Source organism: Aristolochia californica, unplaced genomic scaffold, assembly GCF_029961685.1.
Source record: "Aristolochia californica isolate CCGP_79_NKW_82.1479 unplaced genomic scaffold, dmAriCali1.0.hap1 SCAF_16, whole genome shotgun sequence".
In the NCBI taxonomy this organism is placed as follows: domain Eukaryota; kingdom Viridiplantae; phylum Streptophyta; class Magnoliopsida; order Piperales; family Aristolochiaceae; genus Aristolochia; species Aristolochia californica.
Window position 1 is genome coordinate 19,279,556 of NW_027181837.1, and position 22,840 is coordinate 19,302,395.

The 22,840-nt window shown below is 39.1% G+C and overlaps 1 protein-coding gene across 4 annotated transcripts in view; it reads left to right on the top strand.

The window, feature by feature from the left end:
• Positions 1 to 22,200, top strand: part of LOC137953405 (uncharacterized) — a 28,182-nt gene extending 5,982 nt beyond the window's left edge. For all 4 annotated transcript variants that reach the window (XM_068800793.1, XM_068800791.1, XM_068800795.1 and 1 more), the window contains exons 9-15: positions 5,171 to 5,276; positions 7,362 to 7,488; positions 7,640 to 7,755; positions 8,599 to 8,675; positions 19,081 to 19,215; positions 20,699 to 20,767; positions 21,371 to 22,200. In XM_068800793.1, coding sequence (XP_068656894.1) covers positions 5,171 to 5,276; positions 7,362 to 7,488; positions 7,640 to 7,755; positions 8,599 to 8,675; positions 19,081 to 19,215; positions 20,699 to 20,767; positions 21,371 to 21,643 — 903 coding nt within the window. In that variant the 3' untranslated portion in view covers positions 21,644 to 22,200. The remainder of the gene's footprint in view (positions 1 to 5,170; positions 5,277 to 7,361; positions 7,489 to 7,639; positions 7,756 to 8,598; positions 8,676 to 19,080; positions 19,216 to 20,698; positions 20,768 to 21,370) is intronic.
• The last annotated feature ends 640 nt before the right edge of the window (positions 22,201 to 22,840 follow it).

The following is a 22,840-nucleotide window of genomic DNA, read 5'->3' on the forward strand; positions in this document are numbered from 1 at the left end:
TTCAAATCAACCACTTTATACTTGCAGACACTTCATTATTTCCAGATACTGTACCTGTTTGCTCATTATTATATGTCCTTTATGTTTTGGTATATTACTGACATGCTTATGAGGATTTCAAAACAAATGGCTAAGATGGAAAAATGAGATGTGTACAGGGTCCCAACTTTGGGGATTATAATAAATCTTTTGATGATATTAAAAAAAAAGATTTTACAATTAGGTTAAGTGAAGCTACATGCCTATGGAGAAAGACTATCAAATTTAAGCTTGAAGGGGCCAACAGGAGGAGGTTGCCATTCTAGCATGGAAGGCTACTTGGAGTGGGCAGACCTCTGAGCCACAACACGCCAGTTAATGTGAAGATGAGCGTTAGATAAGCAAGCAAACTCCTTCATATGAAGCCAACTAGAGATAAGGCCAATGATGTGGTTAATGATATCTTTCATATTTTCGAACTTGCAGTTGAACCTTCTATTATTTCTTTCTTTCCATAAACACCAAGGGATATGGGCTAAGCATGCAGAGAGAAGTAACTTCCCAAGTTTGGGAATCACAGTCCCTAGAAGCATTCTCCATGTGGCAATGAGGTCCTTGGGGGGACAGATATGCAAGCCGATGCGATTAAGAAGGGAAAACCAAACCTACCATGCATATGGGCAATGGAGAAGGATGTGGGTGGCACACTCTTCTTCAATGTTGCAAAGGGAGCAAAGGCTGCACAGAGGAGGGTTACCATGCTTAAGGAGGTTATCAGAAGTCAGAATCTTGTTTTAATAGGCACTCCAAAAGAAAGCAAATGTTTTTTGGGGGCGGATAGGTGTCAACCAATAGCTGCCTCATGCTTCTCATATCTCTCTGACTAGCCATTAATGCGTTTGATAGCGGAAGAGACCAAAATTTCCTGTTCTTAGCAGGCATCCAAATCAACTCATCATGGATATGTCTCTGGATTTTGACCCCTTCTATGTCATTGAGCAGATGACACATGTCAGATGCTTCACCATCATTGAGACCTCTGCAGAAGTGAAAATTCCGCTCATAGCAGTCCCAGCCATTTTGATCTCACGGTGCGTGGTGACTTGCATTAACGTGCTGAAGTTCTCACATTGTGGCCATGCCCCTTCCACTAGTCATTCTAGACTGAATTTTTTTACCATTAGCCACAAAGAATCTGATTGCTGTTTGGAAAATTAGGAGGAGAAGAAACAAGGACCTCCAGAGATGCGAAAGCCCGCTATATCTTCCTCCCGAAGTCCACCAAAAGCCAGCCAGCCACATTTTATCAGCAACTATGGGCCTCCAAATGCTTATCTGGGAGCAATTGAACTTCCAAATTCATTTTAGTTCTTATTCATATCCTTTGTAAGACGAATGCCCAAACCACCCATAGACTTAGGCAAGTACACATCAGCCTAATTCACGAGGTGGTACTTAAATGTGTTACCAGAATCCTTCCAAAGAAAACTCTTTTTCATTTTTTCTATGCATCGGCTGTTGGGGACTGGGAAGGCATAAAAGATAGGTAATAATTTGGGAGCCCCGCAATGCAAGAGTTCAGCAAAATGAGATGACCTGCATTAGAGAGAAGTCTCCCCCTCCATGTGGCAAGGTGTTGCTCGTACTTTTCAACTAGGAGAGTCCATAGGCTCTTCTACGGCTGCAGTTAAAAAGAGTAAGGCTGAGATAAGTAGTGGGGTCATTTACCCCAATTTTTTGTAAAACAGCATGCCATACCTGGCTGCTCGAAGGACTGCAATAAAAGATTATTTTCAGATTTTTCCACATCACTACAGAGCTTACAAAAAGTATCAATCAGCACTTGACCTCTTTTCAGCAATTCATCACAAGTCAAAATCCTGCCATGAACAACGGTCCTAGGGATGACAACAGGGTGGATTCAATAGGGAACCTGCCCCAACCCAACCCATCTCAGGCGGAATGGCTTACAAAATCCACCATGCCGGGAGGGGACAGGTTTTTGTGGGAAACCCACAATGGGTTGGTTCAAGGACAGAGATAACCCCTAAAACCCGACCTGACCTCTCTCTATAGATAAAAGTTAGATTGGGTTACCTTGTAAGACATTGAATGATACTTTTTTTTTGAAATGATGTTGAATTTTATTAAGACAAAAACTCATGAGAGCAATTTACAAAGGGGGGAAGCCTTCCAAACAATGAGAGATTGCTGGAAAGTTCCGAATTTAGCCAATTTATCAGCCAAAGAGTTGGCTGATCTAGGAATGAGATTTCAATTACAATGAATAGATGACACAATGTCAACAATACAATCGGTGATAGGCCAGTGGCACCAAGGGGGGGAGCTATACCAAATGATGATAGTCGTTGCGTCGCCTTCAATAATTAGCTGGCCATGGAGACATTCCTTGAAGATTCAGAGGCCGAATAGAAGAGCACTTACTTCAGCAGTATTTGAATCAGCAATGCCCATCGGCCTAGCATAAAAAAGAATAGGGTCTCCATTGTTGCCTCTGAAAATACCACCTGCTCCATCCAGCCCAGGACAGCCAATAGCATTATCATCAAAATTGAGTTTGATGTAGTCGCAAGGGGGAGGATCCCAGATGGCCATAACCAGAGTTCTGCTAGGGGGTGTCATATGAGCGATCAAACTCTAGTTTCCCCGAAGGTAAACACCCGATAGAGCAACAAACTCCTTTCTGGTATGACATTGAATGACATTAAGAAAGATAAGTATAAAAGGAACACAAAACTTTAGAGAGGTAGAAATGGCATGAGAATATCGTGTCCAAAACTTTTCTACCCTAATCCTTTATCTCCTTCCTCAATCCCCCCAAACTCAAGAGGTGGAAATGAAAGAGAAGGTTGAAGACTGCTGGCTGAAGAAGCCGCTCGTTGCTCGTCTCCGTCCCTCACCACCACTCCATTCATTGGTTGTCTCTCATCAATTGTTTCTTTCTCTTTTCACTAGCATAAACCTAAGATTTTCACATTTTGCGTTTCTTTTTCATGGTTTTCTTGTTGTTGCTATCGGCGAATTATTTTCTTGCTAAGAGGTTGAGATACTTTGTTTCTCTTCAAGTTTCTCTTTTTACATTTTGTTTTTTACTGGATCTTGTCTTGTTTGTTATGAATGGGATATTGGTAAATTATCTGTGAGTTAATAAAACCCTTTATCATGAAAACAATGTTGTTCCTTTTGTATTTTCTCTTTCTTTGAGTATTGCTTTCTGTCCTTTTGTTCTTTATCTGAATATGAATTTGTATCATCTTGCACTTTTGGAGTTCTGAAGGCAATCAATGGAAGCCTCTGATTTCAGTTTATTCCAGTTCTAGTTTGGAGTTTTGATTTTATATTTTGCAAGAAATGGAGTGTAATTGCATGCATAATTTGCTTTGATACTGGTTTTTGGTAACAAGGATGGGGAAGGGCTTGTGGGTTTTGCTGAGACGGAGGGACCCACGGGTCTCACAGGGATGGGATGGCAGGGAGAGGAAGTGGTTGAAATTCAACCCTTTCCCTGGTTTTGTAGGACAAGTTTCTGGGGTGGGGTCTGGTTCTCCCAAACTCAACCTCGACTTGAACGTTGTCATCCCTAAACAGTCCACATGAAAGCCTTGAACTTCCGCACACAAGAGATCCTAGACCAGCAATTACCGAGGAGGAAATTAAAGCCTTATAACAAGAAGCAACAATAAACTTGCCAGTTGACTCCAAGCTCCAAATAGGCAAATCCATATCACAACCTCAACAAAAACCTAATCTAAGGATTTAAACAGCTGGCCCAACTCTGGGATATCAACATCTAAAAGAGCTTGGCAAAATTAAGAGACCGGTATCTCACATCGGACTTTCCCAGCATTGAGTGAGAAACAGTAATATTTTTGTTTTGTACTAGGCCATACAGATGTGAAAAAAACGGAGTTAAGAGGATGATCGCCAAAGCAAGGTTGCAACCAGAATCTAATCCTCTTCCAATCCAGAACATGATACTGGATATACCTTTGAAAAACCTCAAATCTTTGAGAAGATAGATCCCTTTCCAAAAAGAGAATTTTGATAAGTACCAGAGCCCGAGGGCAGCCACAAAGAATCATCATAATAATATTTACAGCAAATGACTTTCCTCTGCCGAAAGTCTTTTTCAGACATAAACTTCCATGATCGTTTAGATTGAAAGGTACTGATTTACCCCTTTTTAACCAGTGGACACCAAATCCTCCACCCACTTTTTATTTTCTCCACTTGAGCCACAACCGAAACAGCATAAAGGAGAAGAGATCAAAGGTATTCTGGAATGCTAGAGAGGTCAAACTTTACTAGAACAGCTTGACCAGTAAGAGAAAGAAATTTCCTCTCCATGAAGACAATTGGTGCTCTATCCTTTCCACTACTCTATCCCAAACGTATAAGACTTGCCAATAAATGGAGGTAACTCAAGATAAACCACAGGCAAGGAGATACAGTTACACCCTAAAATCTTTCTTGAGGAAGTAATGTAGGATAAATTTTGAATATAGGATTATTTGGTTCTTTTCCTTTATATTTGATCCATTCGCACTACAAACTAAAATATGTAACATCTTACCACAGTTTCTTCCTTTGTCTCCATCTAATAGGACTTCTTAAGGTCTGCCAAGTAGAAAAGAAAATGATGAAAGAGTTTAAGGAGAGGGAATCTCATATTGAACATATTTGTTTTCAAACAAAAAAAAGAAAGAAAAAACACGGATATCATGGCACACTATGACTGAGAAGCTTAGATTGAAAGCTCGCTTCAAGTTTATTATTCGTGGCCTAGTCATTAATGATTCACTGAATCATGTGTTTCTAATATGGAAACATGATTAAGCGTGCAACCACAATATACTTCAGTTACAAATTTGGCATGAGATTTACTGGCTTTTTGAGGAAAGATGGAGGTCAGTAACATTATGTCTCATGCGTTATTAATTATAACTGGTATCATTTGCATCTGTTTTAGTAAGCACTGCACTACTGGGAAACTATAAATCCTGAACAACAGCTTGTTGTGCCTTGGAACTGGGGGGGGGGGGGGGGGGGGGGGGGCATCTGAAATTTGACTATCTTTCTGGATGGAATGTTGCATTTAACTTTTCATTCAAGTTTCTTCATTTTCTTACTGATTTTAATATCCATGACAATGCCAATTGACTGATTCCAGAGCCCAAATGGGGTGTGGAATATATTTGATGGCAAGCTTGCATGGGGACCTGAGGCAATTGTATGTGATGATCCGAACTTCCAAGGTCGAGGAAATCCTTCAAGTGGTATGTGAACTATCATTTAGGGAAACTTTTTTAATGCATGATAAATAATGGATTCAGTTAATTTATGAGATTACCAACTAGGTTCATTTATGGAGGTGGGATGCTGTTACTTATTTTTGTGTCATCGTCTTAATAATATAATGAAGGCCTATACACACACACACTCCATTTAAGTGTAAAAATGTCATTGTTTCATTTTATCATTCAGAAATTTAAGAAAAAAAAAAGCTGAAGTGGACATTATCTTTTTTTTTTAAAGGAGAATTTTATTCCGAGATGAAGCAAGAAAATAGAGAGGGGGGGGGGGGGTGTCAATGAGAGATTGGCGGATCTGGTACATGATTCCAAGTACAAATAGAAGAGAAGGAAACATCCATGATATCGTGAAAATTTTGCCAGTAACACCTATGAGGATTGGCAACTTGGAGCACCAGCTGATGACAACTCCAGCATTGCCTTCAATCTAGAGCTGATGGGTAAAAGAGCATATGAAAAATGAGCAATCTGTGCCAAGGGCCTGAAGTTCAGGTGCTGTGGAATCAACAACACAAAGGAGGGCTGAGTAGGAGGTAAAAGTGGACCCATCATGTGACCGAAAAATTCCAACTTACCTAGCAGGACCTCAGTTACCTAGCTTACAACCATCAAAATTAAGCTTGACAACCATTGGTGGGCGTGAATCCATTCAGAGGCGACAGTTCTCTGGAGAACGCAATGCTGTGCCAGAAGTTTCCAATTGTCTCTGTAGAAACAAGAAGTTATTTTTGGAAGAAGGAAGAAGTTTAAGAAGGAACCCCACCTTACCTAGCATACAACCATCAAAATTAAGCTTGATAACCACTGGAGGGAGTGAAACCATTCAGAGGTGACAGTTCTCTGGAGAACGCAATGCTGTCCAGAAGTTTCCAATTGTCTCTGTAGAAATGAGAAGTTATTGTTGGAAGAAGGAAGAAGTTTAAGGAGCAGGACAGCAGTTGGCGGGATTTTGAATGATAATGGATTAGGTCAGAAATTGGTCCTTCTCCCTCTTCAGTACAAAACAAGGCAAAAGACACAAATGCCCATTTACATATGAAATATAAAACCTTTAAGTAGTCTGACTAAACTACATTTGACTAATCGCATATAATAAAGAAATCCATTACTTAAACAGAAATTACAAGCTGCCCCTTTAAGTTCTCATCTTTTAACACTCCCCCTCAAGTTGGAGCATATATGTCTAGTAGGCGTAGTTTGCTATATAAGATAGTGAACTTTTTCTTGGGTAGGTTTGGTGAAGACATCTCCTAGTTGTTCTAGTGCTCTTACATAAGGGATAGGAATTTTTCCAGATACCTCCGCATCTCTACTACAGTAATTGTTAAGGAATAGTCCCACATAGATTAGTGAGTACAAAGATTAAGCCATGTATGTGTAAGTATGAACTATCTCAGTTCTATGCATTGTCTAGTCTTCTTCAAGTCTCTGTGTTAGTTGGAGTTCCGACTCTGTTCTTGCATGCTTTCGTGGCTGAAGTTTGATGACAGATTTTTTTTTTTTTTTGTTTTTATTGGAGTTCAACGATCAGTTCATAACCAATCTATTTATTACTTCCGTTGCACTGCTAAAATATGCCAGTTTCCTGGCAAAGTTCGTAGTGTAAAAATCTATTGTAAATCGCAAATAACAAGAGTGTGATTGATTGGTGTTAAAAAAAAAAATGATTAGCCAACTTAGGAAACCTCTTTCCCAACTAATAAATTCAAGATCTTTGTACTCACTAATCCATGTGGGACTATTCCTTAACAGTAATAGTCAACCTTTATATGTTTGGTCCTCTCAAGGAAGATTGGGTTGCTAGCAATTAAGATTGTTGCTTTATTGTCACACAACATTTTCATGGGTTTTTGAATAACAAATCTGAAGTCAGCCATAAGTCCTTTATCATACACATGAACTCATAGTCAATATATAACGAAGAAAGAAGTTGCAAATTCAAAATAACTGCGGTTCATTAAAGAAACAGTATTTTAGAAAAAATATGTGCATTTTTTGGTAACTTAAAAAAAAAGTATAGTATTCTTCACTCTCGTACCATATCTGCAGGAGATATCTTTCATGCAGCACCAAATATTGATCATTCCCAGGAATTTGTCAGAAAAGATATCAAGCAGTGGTTAAACTGGCTTCGGAATGATATTGGTTTTGATGGATGGCGCCTTGACTTTGTAAGGTGAAAATGTTTTAACTACTTATTACTTCTTTCCTTTCCTTATGTCTTTGTTGCCAGGTCCTTGCCTATGGTGGGCAAAATATTTAGTCATTTAATCTATTTTCTTTCAGAAACCAAGTTTGGGTTAATGCTCTGATTTATGTGATTTCAGAGGTTTCTCAGGTGGATATGTAAAAGAATATATTGAATCTTCAATTCCTGCATTTGCCATTGGAGAATATTGGGATAGTTTGGCATATGAGGGTGGAAATCTAAGCTATAACCAAGGTGGCTCCTTAAAACTTGTTTTTACTACGTAATTTTGTAGCTCTAGAAGGTCCAGCTATTTGTTTTGACCTGGTCATAGTCTTTTTCTTCTTGTACTGGTGGAACAAGTTGAAATTTCATATATGTTGTTCATTATCGTTCTGGGAACCTTTATCAACACCAAGGTTCTGTTATGTGGTGTAACGGGTAATGGATCCAATATACTTGATCAATGCAGGGACAGACCGTTGTGTCTTTCTCCTCTGAATATAATTACTGTTTATGTCTCTAAGCTCATAAACAAATAGATGATCTCATTGAAACCTTAGAAAATTTTAAATTTTGTATTTATCCTTAAGTCGTATTTTGACATGTAAAATGTTAAATATGTTACATCTTAGGGCTTCATTTCTGAAGTTGAAATTAGACGTAGAAAAGAGAGAGAGCAAGAGAGACACATTAGGAAGAAAAGAAAGAACACAAGAAAGAATATGGGCTGTCCAGTTGATCTCCTCAAGCCCTGTTTTGCTTCTTTCTATCGCAGCAAACAAAATCACAATTTACAAATATACTCCAACTAATAACATCTAAAAAGGGGGAAGAAGGTAAACTGCAAATAAAGTTGATAACTTGCTCGGAGCTGTCCTATTCTAACTGTAATATAAAACAGACAACTCCCTAAACTAAATTTATTCTTGAAATATTACTTCTTCTGTTCAGCGACATTTGAGCTCTCTGTTCCCTGTCATAATATAGTCCAGAAACTGAAAATCCATCAGTGTAGTTTCCCTGTATCTGTATCATAATATAGTTGCGGACTGAGAACCTGTCATGATAGATTTTTTTAACCAAAATTCTTTTCAGATGCTCATCGTCAGCGAATTGTTAATTGGATCAACGAAACTGGTGGTACATCTTCTGCATTTGATGTTACAACAAAGGTACTTTGGGTCTCTTTTGGGCTGTCTTATTTGCTAAAAGGATGAAGGTGTGCATAAACGACACTGTCAATAATTTCAAAATGATTTCCAGAGGTTTAATCATCTATTCACTGTTTGAATTATTTTAAATTGTTTCTTACTGTTGTTTTAGTGTATTTCTTGTTTCCGTTCCAGTTTAGGGCATCAGTAGGATTTCTTTTGCCTCTTTCTGCAGGTTAGAAATTGAAACATTACAAGATTGGTGAAACGACTGGAAAATAACATTAGTTGCTTGCTTATCTGCATATGAACAGCCAAAAATAATTAGAAAATTATTAGTATATGGGTTTAGTTGTTGGAAATTGAGCTAGTATCAATGTTATAAAACCAACCCAGAGAGGTAACTAGGTCTGTTCAAACCTGGTTTAGCTGGATTTGACCAGCAGTTGATCTGGGAATTTAAAAAAAATTATGAATATCCCAATATATTACTGGCTAGTTTGATTATCGCATTTCATAAACATAGGTTTTAGAGAAGGAAACCCAAACTCAACAAGAACATATTTTACTCACATAAGCTCACTAATTCTATGATTCATCGCCTTGCATTCTGCCTCAACACTAGATCCAGCCACTACGGCTTGTTTTTGCTCTTCCAATTCATTAGGTTACCTCCAACAAAGTAGCAGTAACCAGTAGTAGATCTTCTATTCATTTTACACCTAACATAATTTGCATCTAAATATCCCAATTTATTAATCTTCTCATTTTGAGTATATAGCAAGCCTTTCCAAGGAGCACCTTTCAAATATTTCATGATTCTTTGAGTTGCCTCTAAATGCACTAGTTTGGGTTTTCCATGAATTGGCTTACTAATCCTACTGCATATAGTATATCTGGCCTAGTAACTGTTGCATAAATCAATTTTCCATCTAGGTGTCTATGCTGGATCTTGTCCTTGATAACAGGACTATGAGAGTCATGAAGTTCAGAATTTACTTCCTTAGGAGCATCCACTGGCTTAGCTCCCAACAGACCATACTCTTGCAACATATCTACAACATACTTCCTCAAACATAGAACAACACCTTTCTTGCTCCGAGCTACTTCAATAGCCAGAAAGTATTTTAGTTGTCCCAAATCTTTAGTTTGAAAGTGTGTGGTTAAATATATTTTTACTACCCTCAATTCCTTCCAAGTTACTTCTAGATTACACAATATCATCAACATACACAACTGATACAACAATACTAGTCTTCCTTTTCAGCACAAATATAGAATGATTTTGGTAAAGTTGGGTCCAAGACCCATCCCAAAATGACTAGCCAATTGAGAAAACCTCTTTCCCAACTAATAAACTCAAGATCTTTGTACTCACTAATCCATGTGGGACTTCCTTAACACTCTCCCTCATGAGTAGGCCGTTTTTTGTGACTCTACAAGTGGATAGTTTAGGTGTAGGCCCTCTTTTGTGGTTCTACAAGTGGATAATCTTAAGTATATGCCCTCTTTTGTGGTTCTACAAGTGAATAATTTAGGTGTAGGCCCTTTTTTGTGGCTCTACAAGTGTATAGTTTAGGTGTAGGTCTTCTTTTTTTGCTCTAGAAGTGAATAGTTTAGGTGTAGGCCCACATATGAGTACCTGCTCTGATACCATGTTAAATTGGGTCCAAGGCCCATCCCAAAATGACTAGCCAACTTAGGAAACCTCTTTCCCAACTAATAAACTCAAGATCTTTGTACTCACTAATCCATGTGGGACTATTCCTTAACAATTACAATGACTTCTATGGAACCCAAAATTCTCTTCCACATTACTGAATTGTTGGAACCATACTCTGGGACTTTGTTTAAGCCCATAAATAACTTTCTTCAACCGGCACACTTTCAAGTCACTTCTAGATAACACAATATCATCAACATACACAACTAATACAACAATACTAGTCTTCCTTTTCAGCACAAATATAGAATGATCACAATGACTTCTATGGAACCCAAAATTCTCTTCCACATTACTGAATTTTTGGAACCATACCCTGGGACTTTGTTTAAGCCCATAGATAACTTTCTTCAACTAACACACTTTCACTGTCTCCCCCTGAGCAACATACCTAGGAGGTTGCTCCATATACACTTCCTCCTTTAAGTTGCCATACAAAACTGCATTTTTGACATTCAAATGAAATAACGGCCAACCTCGATTAACTGCCACTGAAACCAAAATACGTACCGAAGTGAGTCTAGCTACAAGAGAAAATGTTTCAAATACTTCAACTCTGTATGTCTAGGTATAGGTCTTGGCTACCAATCTAGCTTGATATTAGTCAATAGTTCCATCAGCTTTATATTTAATGGTGTTGACCCAACAACACCCTATGATAGTTGCCCAAAAAGGAGGATGATAAAGACTCTATGTGCCCCAAGATAGCAAAACATTTATTTCCTCATTCATAACTCTTTTCCACTTAGGTGAAGCTATAGCATCTTGCATTGAACGGGGTGTAGAAGACACAGACAATGACATAGAAAAGGATTTCAATGTTTCAATGTTAATCCAAGAGACTCTTACAGAGATGGCTAATATTTTTGGATGCTCAACAAGTCACCTTCTAGCAACCTACCTTGGTCTGCCCCTATTCAATGGTCGTATATGTAAGAATCTTTGGAATCCGGTGGTGGAGAAAAATGAAGCTCGACTTGCATCTTGGAAGGGATGACTGCTTAGTAAAGCGGGTAGGCTCATTCTTCTCAAGTCTTGCATTGCAGGAATTCCTAATTATGCATTATCTTTTATGCCCTGTCCTATTTCCATCTATAAGGCTATGGATAGAGTCAAAAGAAGATTCTTATAGAGGGGTTCAAGTGATGCCTTCAAGTATCATTTGGTTCGATGGGATGATGTTTGCTTGCCAAAGAATATGGGTGGCCTTGGAATTCGGAAATCCAAGAATATGAATCAAGCGTTGCTTCTCAAATGGTTATGGAAGTTTAATATCCATTCTTCAAATCTCTGGAAGGAAATGGTTCTTGCTAAACTTGGTGGGGATACTCATTGGTGGATGTCAGGCGGTAATCGTAGAGGTTTATCCTCAATATGAAGAGCGCTATACCTCCTGCTTCCAAAATTTCACTCCGCAAGTAGATTCTATGTTGGCAACGGTAGATCGCTCAAGTTTTGGGAAGATTTGTGGATAGGGGAGGTGCCATTACAGGACGCTTTCAGAAGTCTTTTTCTCCTCACATCCCGTAGAGACATATCAGTAGCAGAAGCTTTTGAGGAGGGTGGTATGAACCTTCATCCTAGAAGGGGCCTCTCGGATAACGAAGCCCTGGAGGCTAGTTGTCTGATGGATTCTGTTGCATCGGTTAAAATTCGGCCTTTGGAGGCTGACAAGCTCATTTGGTGGCTAGATAAAAAGGGCAAATTCACTATTTCATCTACATATGGCTTTTTAAATGGCTGGAATTCGTCTGGGAGGGAGAATGAAATTAACTTCGTATGGCATATACGCCCCCCCCCCCCCCCCCCCAAAGATAAAGTTTTTCATGTGGAGCGCCTGTCAAGGCAAGATTCTATCGGCAGACGTTCTTAGAAGAAGTGGTCATCCCTCAATTGATCCCCTTTACCCACTCTGCAATTCTGAAGATGAAACCACAAGTCACATCCTTCTCCAATGCATTTTCTCTTGGAGGGTGTGGACTCTCATTCTTAGTAAGTTTGGGCTTCAATTCTGCATGGCGGCTGATCTACTCTCATTTAGTAAGTCTCTCATTGGTACCCCTCTACCTGGTCTTGGTAAAATGATGCTCTCTGCTTGCATTAGTTTCATTCCGTGGGGACTTTGGAATGAGCACAATAGAAGACGTTATGATGCAAAATGTGAATCTGTAGATTGGGTAGCGGATCGAGTGGTAGGGCATATATCTACTTGGCTTCTGACTAAGAAAGTCTTCTCTTCCTTTTTGGGAACCCCTTTTCGTGAAAACTGGAGAAATATGACTATGATGCATTCTGGGACAAAGATCCCGGTGTTGCAAGAATGGATTCCTCCTACTCCTGGTCACCTTAAGTTAAATTTTGACGGCTCATCTCTTGGTAATCCATAGATTTCGGGTTTTAGAGGAGTCATTTCAGACCATTCCGGCAATCAGCTCTTCTCTTATGCCAGCCCTTTGGGCATATCTGACTCTGCGTCTACTGAGTTACATGGCCTCCTCTCCGGTCTCTGTGTCTTCAGGGACAATTGCAGTGGGCCTCTTCATATCGAAGGTGACTCAAAAGTGGTTATCGGTTGGTGTGAGAATGCTTCTCCTCCCCCATGGTGGCATTGGGATACCTTTCGGGAAATTTTAGAGATTAACTCAATTGTTTCTTGTATTTGGACTCACATTCTGAGATCCGCTAATTCGGCAGCAGATGTGCTTGCTAGGCAGGGAGCTAACCTATAATCGCTGGTTGTAAGGGATATGCTCCCCCAAATTTTGTAAAATTTTGTTCTCTCTCGTTTTATCAATACATCTTTATCAAAAAAAAAAAAAACATAGCAAAGGATTTATAGGAAGGGGACAAATAATCAAAGAAGCATATTGAGAGATAGGATGAGACTTACACAACCTTTAACCTTCCCAAAGACTGATGGAAAGGTCCAAATCAGATGAAACCGGACCTATAGGCAAAAAGGAAGATGGCTATGTTGGAGCCTCAGTGGGCATTGGTGCAATCAAAAGATGACGAGAACGATGACTGTATACTTAGAGTGGTGAAGTAGAACCTGTATTTGGTGCATCTATAACAACAAGGGGAACTGGGTTATACATAGAAGTAGCGGATGATGAATGAGACTCTGTAGAATGGGCAAAGTAAGGAATGTTTTTAAAAAATGTGACATGAGAGGATACATCGATCTTTCTCTTAACTGAATCATAACACTTGTATCCTTTTTTATGACATCAATAACCCAAAAAAATACATTTAACCACACGAGGAGACAATTTAACTGTAGATGGACCAAACAAGTGAACGAAGTAGATAGACCAAAAAATATGAGGAACAACATCAAATAATTTACAATTGGGTTTTAAAGCCTGCAAACGAACTTTTCCTTTTAAAACAGACAAAGATATGCAAGTGATCAAATAACATGAGGTTAACACAACATCTCCCCAAAACGACTTAGGAATGTTCATGTGAAACATTAATGTACAAGACACTTCCAAAAGGTATTTATTTTTACGTTCAGCGATTCCATTTTGCTAGGGAGAATTAACTCCTGTTGATGGGTAATACCTCGGAGGCACAAAATGATGCAAATTTGTGATTGAGAAATTCAAGTCCATTATCAGTACGAAAGATATAAATATGTACGCCAAACTGATTTGTAATTTCATTAAAAAAAATTTACAAATACATCAAAGACTTCAGACTTCTCTTGAAGCCATATGACCTATTGAAGTTATTAATAAATGACACAAAGTACTTAAACCCAAATGGATTGGGGACTTGGCATATGGAGGCACATATCTGAATGAACTAACTCAAAAATACGAGGACTAAAGCTAAAACTAATTGGGAAACTAGATCTATGATGCCTTCCCAGTTGACACGATTCACATTAAAGGAAACATCACTTGGCAAAGAAGGGAAGGGCTGATGGAGTTTGGCTGATGACTGATGCCTCAAAAGCAAGTGCCATAGAAGCGGAGATTCTTTGGTTGTAAGTGCCACAGTCTGTTGAGTAGGAGCATTGTCCAGCAAATAGAGCCTACCTTTCTCACATCTTGAGCCAATCGCTCTTTGTTATGTGACTTAAAGATAACAAATTTATAGGAAAAGTAGTAACAAAAGCAATTGAATTCAAGGATATACCAGGTTGGGTATGAACAAAACCTTCCCCCTAAATAGAAGAGCTAGATTCATCCATTAAGGTACTATGACGATAGGATTGAGAAGGATGAATAGATTGAAACAAGGACACCAAACCTGACATGTGGGTAGAAGTTCCTGAATCAATGATCCAGGAAGGTGAATGGGACACATTCAATGCTAGCATATTGTGCTTGCCATCATGGCACTAGCTGCTAAAGAAGGATCGGTGTTAATAGTAGTAGGAGTAGTAGGAGTAGTGGGTGTATTGGTCAATTGACCAAGTCTCTATAGCAACTATTGAATCTCCTCTTAAAGGCCAAAGTGTGTAGTAGTAGCAATTGTCTCAACAGAATTTGCCCATGTTGCCTTGCCAAATTTCTCCCAGCATTTATCAGAGAGGTGGTTGGTTCGACCACAGTGAATACACTTCCTATCCTCTCTATTAGTCCGACCATGACCTTGAGAAGAGGAATCTCTTCATCTGCTACTGCTCCCACGACCTCAAGAAGAGGAATCTCTACCTCTGTTACTGCTCCCACGACCTCTTGCCTCAAACTTACTAGAGACTGAGTGGAGGTTGAGAGCAGTTGAGAAAAGGAATCTCTACCTCTACCTCTACTATTGCTCCTACATTCTCTTGCCTCAAACTGAGTAGAGGTAGAGAGTAGTCGCATTTGAAAAACGAGTATCCTTATAAGGTTTACCAGCCACTACTCCTTCTGCTTGAATAACTCTGTTAAAGGCTCGTTCAAGAATGGTGACATAATTGTTGGCTAACAGTTGCGCCCTAACAGCATCATATTCAGACCCTAAGCTATCCAGAAATCTGGTGACTTGAATCTGATTTTTTTTCTGTCATCATCAACATGCAGTAAATGGATGAAAGGTGTTGATTTACTGTTGAACACCCTCATCTCACTGAAGTAATTAGTAACTGACTCTGTCCTCCCACTGCATGTTGAAGTATTGAACATACAGTTCAGAAGTACGAGACAGATTGCTTTCATGAAATAGAATAGAGTCCAGTATGGTCCACATCTCTTTAGCTGCCACAGCTTAAAATCTGGTCACTGAAACGTGACTCCATGTTATTCACCAACCAAGTCATCACCTGGTTGTCTTCAGCTTCCAGTCTTCATTCATAGGGATAGGGGGATCATCTGTGATATACTTAGCCATTCTTTTTAAGAACATGAGTTCTGATCTAGACCGGTTTACATAATTCGATCCATTCATTCTGACTAAAGTAATATAAATGGATTGAGAGTATTTTCTGTCTGAACTTGCAATAGGTTTAAGTGCAGCAACCTGTTTGCTGGATTCTGCCATTTATCCTATCAAAACACTCCACACGTCTATCCCAATTAAGCCCCTGTACTCCAAAAAAATTCTAACCGCCATAACAAAAAATTCCTGCACAGAATAAGTGGGCCCCACAAGTTAAAGTTAGGACACAGTCAGCAGATTCAAGTCACAATCTGATAGGCAATGGCACACACACTCTCCAAATCAGCAATTAAACTTGAGTAAAATCAGTTTAGAGGACACCTGGTATAATGATGCAGGTAAGAGATGATGACGCTGGTCTTGGGAGGAGTGCGCAGGTAAAAAAGGGGCTAGGGTTTCAGTTAGGGACCCTTTAAATGCAGTAGATCATAGGGACTGCTCCAGTGGCAGTAGAAATCATCAACCACATGGTTATGGCAGGAAGAAGAAGAAGAAGAAGAAAAATCTGATTTTTAGCATACCAGTCCAGAAATTGGTGGAAAAGACCTTCAATAGGGTTGATTGATGTGGAAAGAAGCATTGGCTGTAGGAAATTTGCTCAAGAACGTCTTTTACTGCTCTGATACTATGAAAAATAAGAATTTTGGAGAGAGTTATAAGAGAGAAATGGAAGAAATTGAGAAGAGAAGAATGTTTTGGAAAAAACAGCAAGAGTTTGAGATTTAGTTCCTGTCCCTTCTTTTCTAACTTAAGTGGCTTGATATATAACGACAATAATGCTCCTGTATACAATATCCCTTATAACTTCTTTAATACATAACAGAATTATACCAAACTTGAAACATAACATAAAGACAAGTAATCTAACATGCTAGAATTATATGACCTCCACACGAGTTGGTAAAAAATGACCAAACTACCCTTGCATGAGTATTTTAACAGGTCCGTAACACAGCACTTATAAGAAACAGGTGTAAGCTATCATGTGCTCAATAACCCCTCCAACTTAACTCGGAGGCTCTTGTCTCTGACATCTGGACAGAAAATGGGGATTGGAATTTAAATCTCAAAAGACATCTCACTGACCCAGAAGCTCTCCTTGCATCCGAACTCCTTCACCACCTCCCAACCTGACAGCCAAACAACTCAGGTGACACTCTAATCTGGACTCCCTGTCCACAAGGTACCTTCTCCACATCCTCCGCTTACAAATTCTTAAACACCCCCCCCCCCCCCCCCTGTGCCAAATTCTTCATCTGGTATGCTTGTAGGAACAAAATCCTCACCTCTGATTCCTTGATCCGTAGGGGCACCCCTGTCTTAGACCCTCTCTGCCTTTTCTGCAAAAATACTCCAGAAACGGCAACCCATATTCTTCTATCATGTCAATTCGCTCACTTAGTCTGGACGTCCCTTCTAAACAAAATTGGTCTTCAATACTGTGCATCCGGGAACTTAACAGACACTGTCCTCTCACTCATTAACTCAAACCTTCCAAAGCTAGGTAAAATGTTAATATCTTGTTGTGTGGGTCATATTATCTGGGCACTCTGGAAAGAACGAAATAAGATGAAATTCAAATTCAAAACCTCCTCTGTTGAAGTTATGTCTGAGCAAATTTCTAACCAAGTTTTTGTCTGGCTATTAAATAAAAAAGAATTCAGTAACCTTGGTGGTTCAAACTTCAGGAGTAAATTGGCAATCTATCGTTGGGCTATCTCTGCCCACTCGCCATCCTACTATGGCAATTTGGGCCCCTCCCCCACGGATACTTGAAGCTCAATTTTGATGGAAGTGCTCTCGGCTTCCCGGGCCCAGCAGGGTTCGGTGGTGTCGTCCATGATGAAAAGGGTGTTCTTCTCTTCTCCTATGCCGACCCCCTCGGCATCTCAGATTCTACTACAACAGAGCTCTCGGGTCTCTTACACAGGCTCAAAATCTTCTCTTGCAACCTTTCTGGTCCCCTTTGTATTGAAGGCGACTCAAAAGTGGTCATCAACTGGTGTGCAAACCACGGCCATCCCCCATGGCGTCATTGGGATATGTTCAAAGAGATATGTAATTTATTTTCTCCTTTAAACTGTAAGTAGAATCACATTCCACGATCTGCTAATCACCTAGCAGATTCCTAGGCGAAGGCGGGCATCTCTCTCAAACACTTTGTTGTGGAGTCAGGCCCCCAACATTAGGTTTGTAATCTTCCTTCTTTGTTTTCAATATATGCACCATTATTAAAAAAAAATAATAACCCCTCCAACTGACTGAGGCCGGTTCTCAAAAGTTCTTGCATTTAAAAACAAGTGTAAGCTATCATGTGCTCAATAAGCCAGATAGTTGCGGAAAAAGCTATTAAAAACAACTCCTTCCCAGACTTAGATAAAGGTCTAGAAAAAACCTCAATTAACTAATCTGGAAAAGATCTTGAAGCACAAAATTTTTAACCAAACTTCCACAACATGGATGAAAACACGGTAAAAGCAAATGTACAATGCATGAAGATATGATCAAGCTCATCCTCTAAAAGACGAAATTGACACTTACTATCTTGTACAAACTGAAATGATTGAGCACATACAGGGAGGTTCATGCAGTTGACCCCAATATAGTAGGATAAAGCTCTCCGATGGTGATTTAAAAAAAAAAATTTGTCCAATAATTTGGAACCCATTCCCCTCACCATGTTCTCCAATGTTCTGGAACTTGTATCCCTCCATAAAGTATGTACCACATCTCGACCCTGACCCTTACATTGTCCATCTACTGTTTATCTTTCTGGGTGTTTATTTTGTTCTTCCATCCGTTAGTACTAAGTGCTCTGGACATACTGAGCGCATTTCTTTTGCATGTTCACATTGTGAATATGAAAGTGAATGACAAACAGTGGTCCTGCCTCCAGGATGTGCTTGTGGCATCTGGACAGCTGTTATCCTTATCCCCCTTGATCCCCTCAAGCAGGACAAGTAATACTGTAGATCCAGGGAACCTAAATTTTTCATAGAATGATAATCATGTCTTTCCTTGAGGCCTGTAATTTGATCAAGTTTCTGATTATGGAACAAAATGTTAGCTGTCTTGAATGCCTTGTGAAAGGTCATAAACCACCAATTACCAGAAAATTAGACTTAAAGTATTTTCCAGTACTTGTTTTCTCTAAAATGGTGAGGAGCGCATTAAAAATGCTGTGAATCAGTGAATAGATTGCAGAAATGCCCAGTTAACTCTCTACATTTCCGAAATTTCCGGTTCTTAAGGTTTGACTCTGTTCTTAATTAGTATTATGTTTTTTCTTTAATCTTGAAAGGTTACATGATAGAAACTGCATTGTTTCAGGGTATTCTTCATTCTGCTTTGCACAATCAGTATTGGAGGCTAATAGATCCACAAGGAAAACCAACAGGAGTGATGGGATGGTGGCCCTCACGTGCAGTCACATTTTTGGAGAACCATGATACTGGATCTACTCAGGTACACAATTTTTGCATGCTGTTCATAGGCTGTATAAATTTAGTAGACTCTACAAAACCAACTGTGAACCCACCCTGCTGCTATTCCTAGAATGGAAGGCTGTTTTTGCCCCTGTTAGAAAAGCTTTTGTGGTGTCGGTATCCTTCATCAATGTAAACCTTCTGATTGCTGTGGTTAAGAGGGAAACAAATGCCAAAGAACAGCTTCTCGATGCTCAGGAAGTATCATAGAGGCAAAACCAATTTAGTGGCAAATAAGAAGGCAATGAAAAACAAGAAAGGTAGAAATAACTAATGATGGGATTGATACACATATTGAGCACCTAAAGGGTACCATTTATACATAAGAGAAAACATGACTGGATGGAAAAAAACGTGGGAAAAAACCCCCCTCTTCTCCTTAACTGACCAAAGTGGGTTGTGAGAAAACCACTCATCCTTCACTACTATCTAAAAGAAATGGGTGAACCCACTTATTCAACCAACGAGCACATTGAGAGTGACACTAACTGACCAGTGAAGTGGGTAGTCCCCACTTCTGCATTAATTCTCATGGTTGTGCTAGACAAGTAGAGTTTCGGGGTAAACCGAGGCTGGCTGTTTCTGTTAACACTTTTGGTATTTTAGAGGCATTTTCCTGCTCTCTATCTCCAGTTTTTTGGGTTGCATCTGCTTGGTTGATTTTTGGCTCTGTCATAGGGTGTTGGTGTTAGAGGTGGTTCCGGTCCGCCTCTCTTGAGTAGGTTGGCTTTCCGCACTTAAACGACTAGTCTTTTAGGTTGTATTGGCCAGCCTCTTTGACATGGTATCAGAGCCAGGTCCGGCACGTCCCGCCTTCAAATCCCGCAGGGAGCGGTAAGGGGCGGGGTGGGTGTCAGAGGTGGTTCCGGTCCACCTCTCTTGAGTAGGTTGGTTTTCCGCACTTAAACAATTAGTCTTTTAGGCTGCATTGGCCAGCCTCTTGACAGTTGGTTTCTCATTTAAATATTTTTATAATTCCCTGTTTTTTAGGGGACTGCATCAATGGTATTTGCTGGTACAAAAGGGTGTTTCTGTTACTGGTGATTGCTTCAGAATCATGGTTCACTGTAGCAAGTTTCCATGTTGCTTGCTTTTGTCCCCTAGGAGGCACAATTGTTGGCTGATGCATAAATTACATCACCTTTTTCGATTGCATGAAGTCACTTTTACTGGATCTGTTCAGCAGCTTTTTGTTCCTTTGGAGTGTTTGCTGCTGCACATGCACATTCATCATTCTGCTTTTCATTTTGTAAAGCTGCCAACTCCAACAAAGTGGAGTCTCAAAGGAAAAGAAAATAGTTAGATGGCAAATTGGTGTGATGTGTGCTAAAAGAATTGCAAAGTCTTGAAAATCCAAATGTTTAGGCATTTGTAAGCTTTTTGTTGTTTTGACTGTAAAAAGGAAAGTTGCATGTCCCTAACAAGAAAAGCTCAACTATGTTAGATTTATTTTCTTGTTGCAGGGGCACTGGCCTTTTCCACGGGATAAACTCGAGCAGGGTTATGCATATATTCTTACACATCCAGGAACAGTAAGTCAACACCTACATGGATTTTATTCCAATTATGATTGTGTGATGGCTGGTTAAAGGATATGAGCTTTTTGGGTTTCATGTTTATATGAATGTTTTCTGTCAAGGAGATTGATTTAGAACTCTAGCTATTATTGATCATTTCTATATCTTTCAACTTCTAAGATTGCAGTTTTCCTATGTTTCTTAGTGCTTGCTGATACTGTAGTTTGGTTTGACCAAGTACAAAAACCAAGTCATACATGTTTATTTGATACTGTCATCGCAGAGAAGGTTGTGTCAAGGTTATGAAGGGCTTCCTTTCATTCGCTTTGCTTCTAGCCTGAACATATATGAATAATCTTCAACATCATGAAATGTCTCTAGATTGACACTAGGAAATGTTCAAGTGAAGAATATTTCTGGTCATGCTTTAACTTCGAAGAAAATTAGGTTTCTCTGTGTGCTATCTGAGCAAAGCAGAAACAGATTGTCGGTGGCTCGGCCAATGTTCTTCTGGTCGTCATGTCCTATACTCTACCAAATTCTTTCTTACCTTTCTTTTCTTGCAGCATGATTCTATGTACTGAAATAGCAAATTCTGAGCTGTCTTGGCTTTTGCAGCCTGTGGTGTTCTATGATCATTTCTATGATTTTGGACTACGTGACACCATAACAGAGTTGATTGAGGCCCGAAGGCGGGCTGGGATCCATTGTCGTAGCTCTGTCAAGATCTACCATGCAAATAATGAAGGCTATGTTGCAGAAATTGGAGATTGCTTAGCTGTAAAGCTTGGGCATTTTGATTGGAACCCTTCCAAAGAAAATCATTTGGAGGGGATGTGGCAGAAGTTTGTTGAGAAGGGATCTGATTACCAAGTTTGGTTAAGACAGTAGTCATGAAACCATAACATTTAATTTATATATATATAGTATTATTACATCCTGTATTGATATCCAAAACAGCAGACGGCACTTGATCAGTTTCACCAGTCTGATGATCTGATGGGCTGGCATCAACCTCAAAAGCAAATACTCAATTGGAGATACATATAGTCATACTCGGTCATTTTTTAGCCAATGAGAGAGAGCAGGCAAGCTGACTTCTCCCTAAACCTGGAGCCTAGGTTAATTGGGAGACTTGGGAAGTGATCATGTCTTTATTGAAAATAAAATTCTGTCTCTACTATGATATGTGGATGCTTACTTACAGCTGTTTGAATTGCTAATGCCCAAATTCTGTCTCGACGGATTCGGTTTTCTTTGCCACTTGATAGATTTGGGGCTGATTAGTGTAGAGGAAAAGTTTCTCTTGAGAAGTAGACAACAATTAGCTAATCAAGAAAGAAAGTGGGCAGAGAATTACTTCGCCTATAGAGTTCATTATCTTACTCTTTAAGCATAAATGAGAGGGAGCCAATATCTTAGCAAAGGGTATGATTTCTCTTTTTCTACAAAAATGTCATGAGATTACAGGACATGGTATCTTATTTCAACCTGAGATTCATTCAAATCAAAACAGTAAGTGCTCCTCACTTAATTCCCATATGGTCATAACAAAGAAAAAAGTTCTCCAAAGAAAGAATATCACCATTGCATGAACTTGCATTTGTCTCTTTTCTCTAGATAATTTACTTTCTAAATGCACTAAACTTACTTTTCAAAGGTTTATTTATACAATAGAAAACTATAGAAAAATAGTTCAAATACAACATTATGAGCAATATTTTGTACATTTATGTTAATTTTAAGATATGAAATTTTTTAATTCCTCATGGACCACAAAAAAGTTAAAAGGGATATAAATGAACTTCCTTTTGCTCCAAAAGGAAACAATAGAAAAATAAATCATGAAGCTTAATTTGTTTTCTAAGTTCATTAAACTTACTTCCTAAAGGTGTGTTTATGCCCAATAAGAAATCATAGAAAAATAGTGCAAATAAAAAATTTTGGCCAATACTTTTTGCATCTATACCAATGTTAAGGAATTCAAAATTTTTACCCCAATTCCTCTTGAACTGCAAAACGTCAAGGGGATATACAATAATTTTCCTATTGCTCCAATAGAAAACGATAAAAAAAAAATCTTGAAGC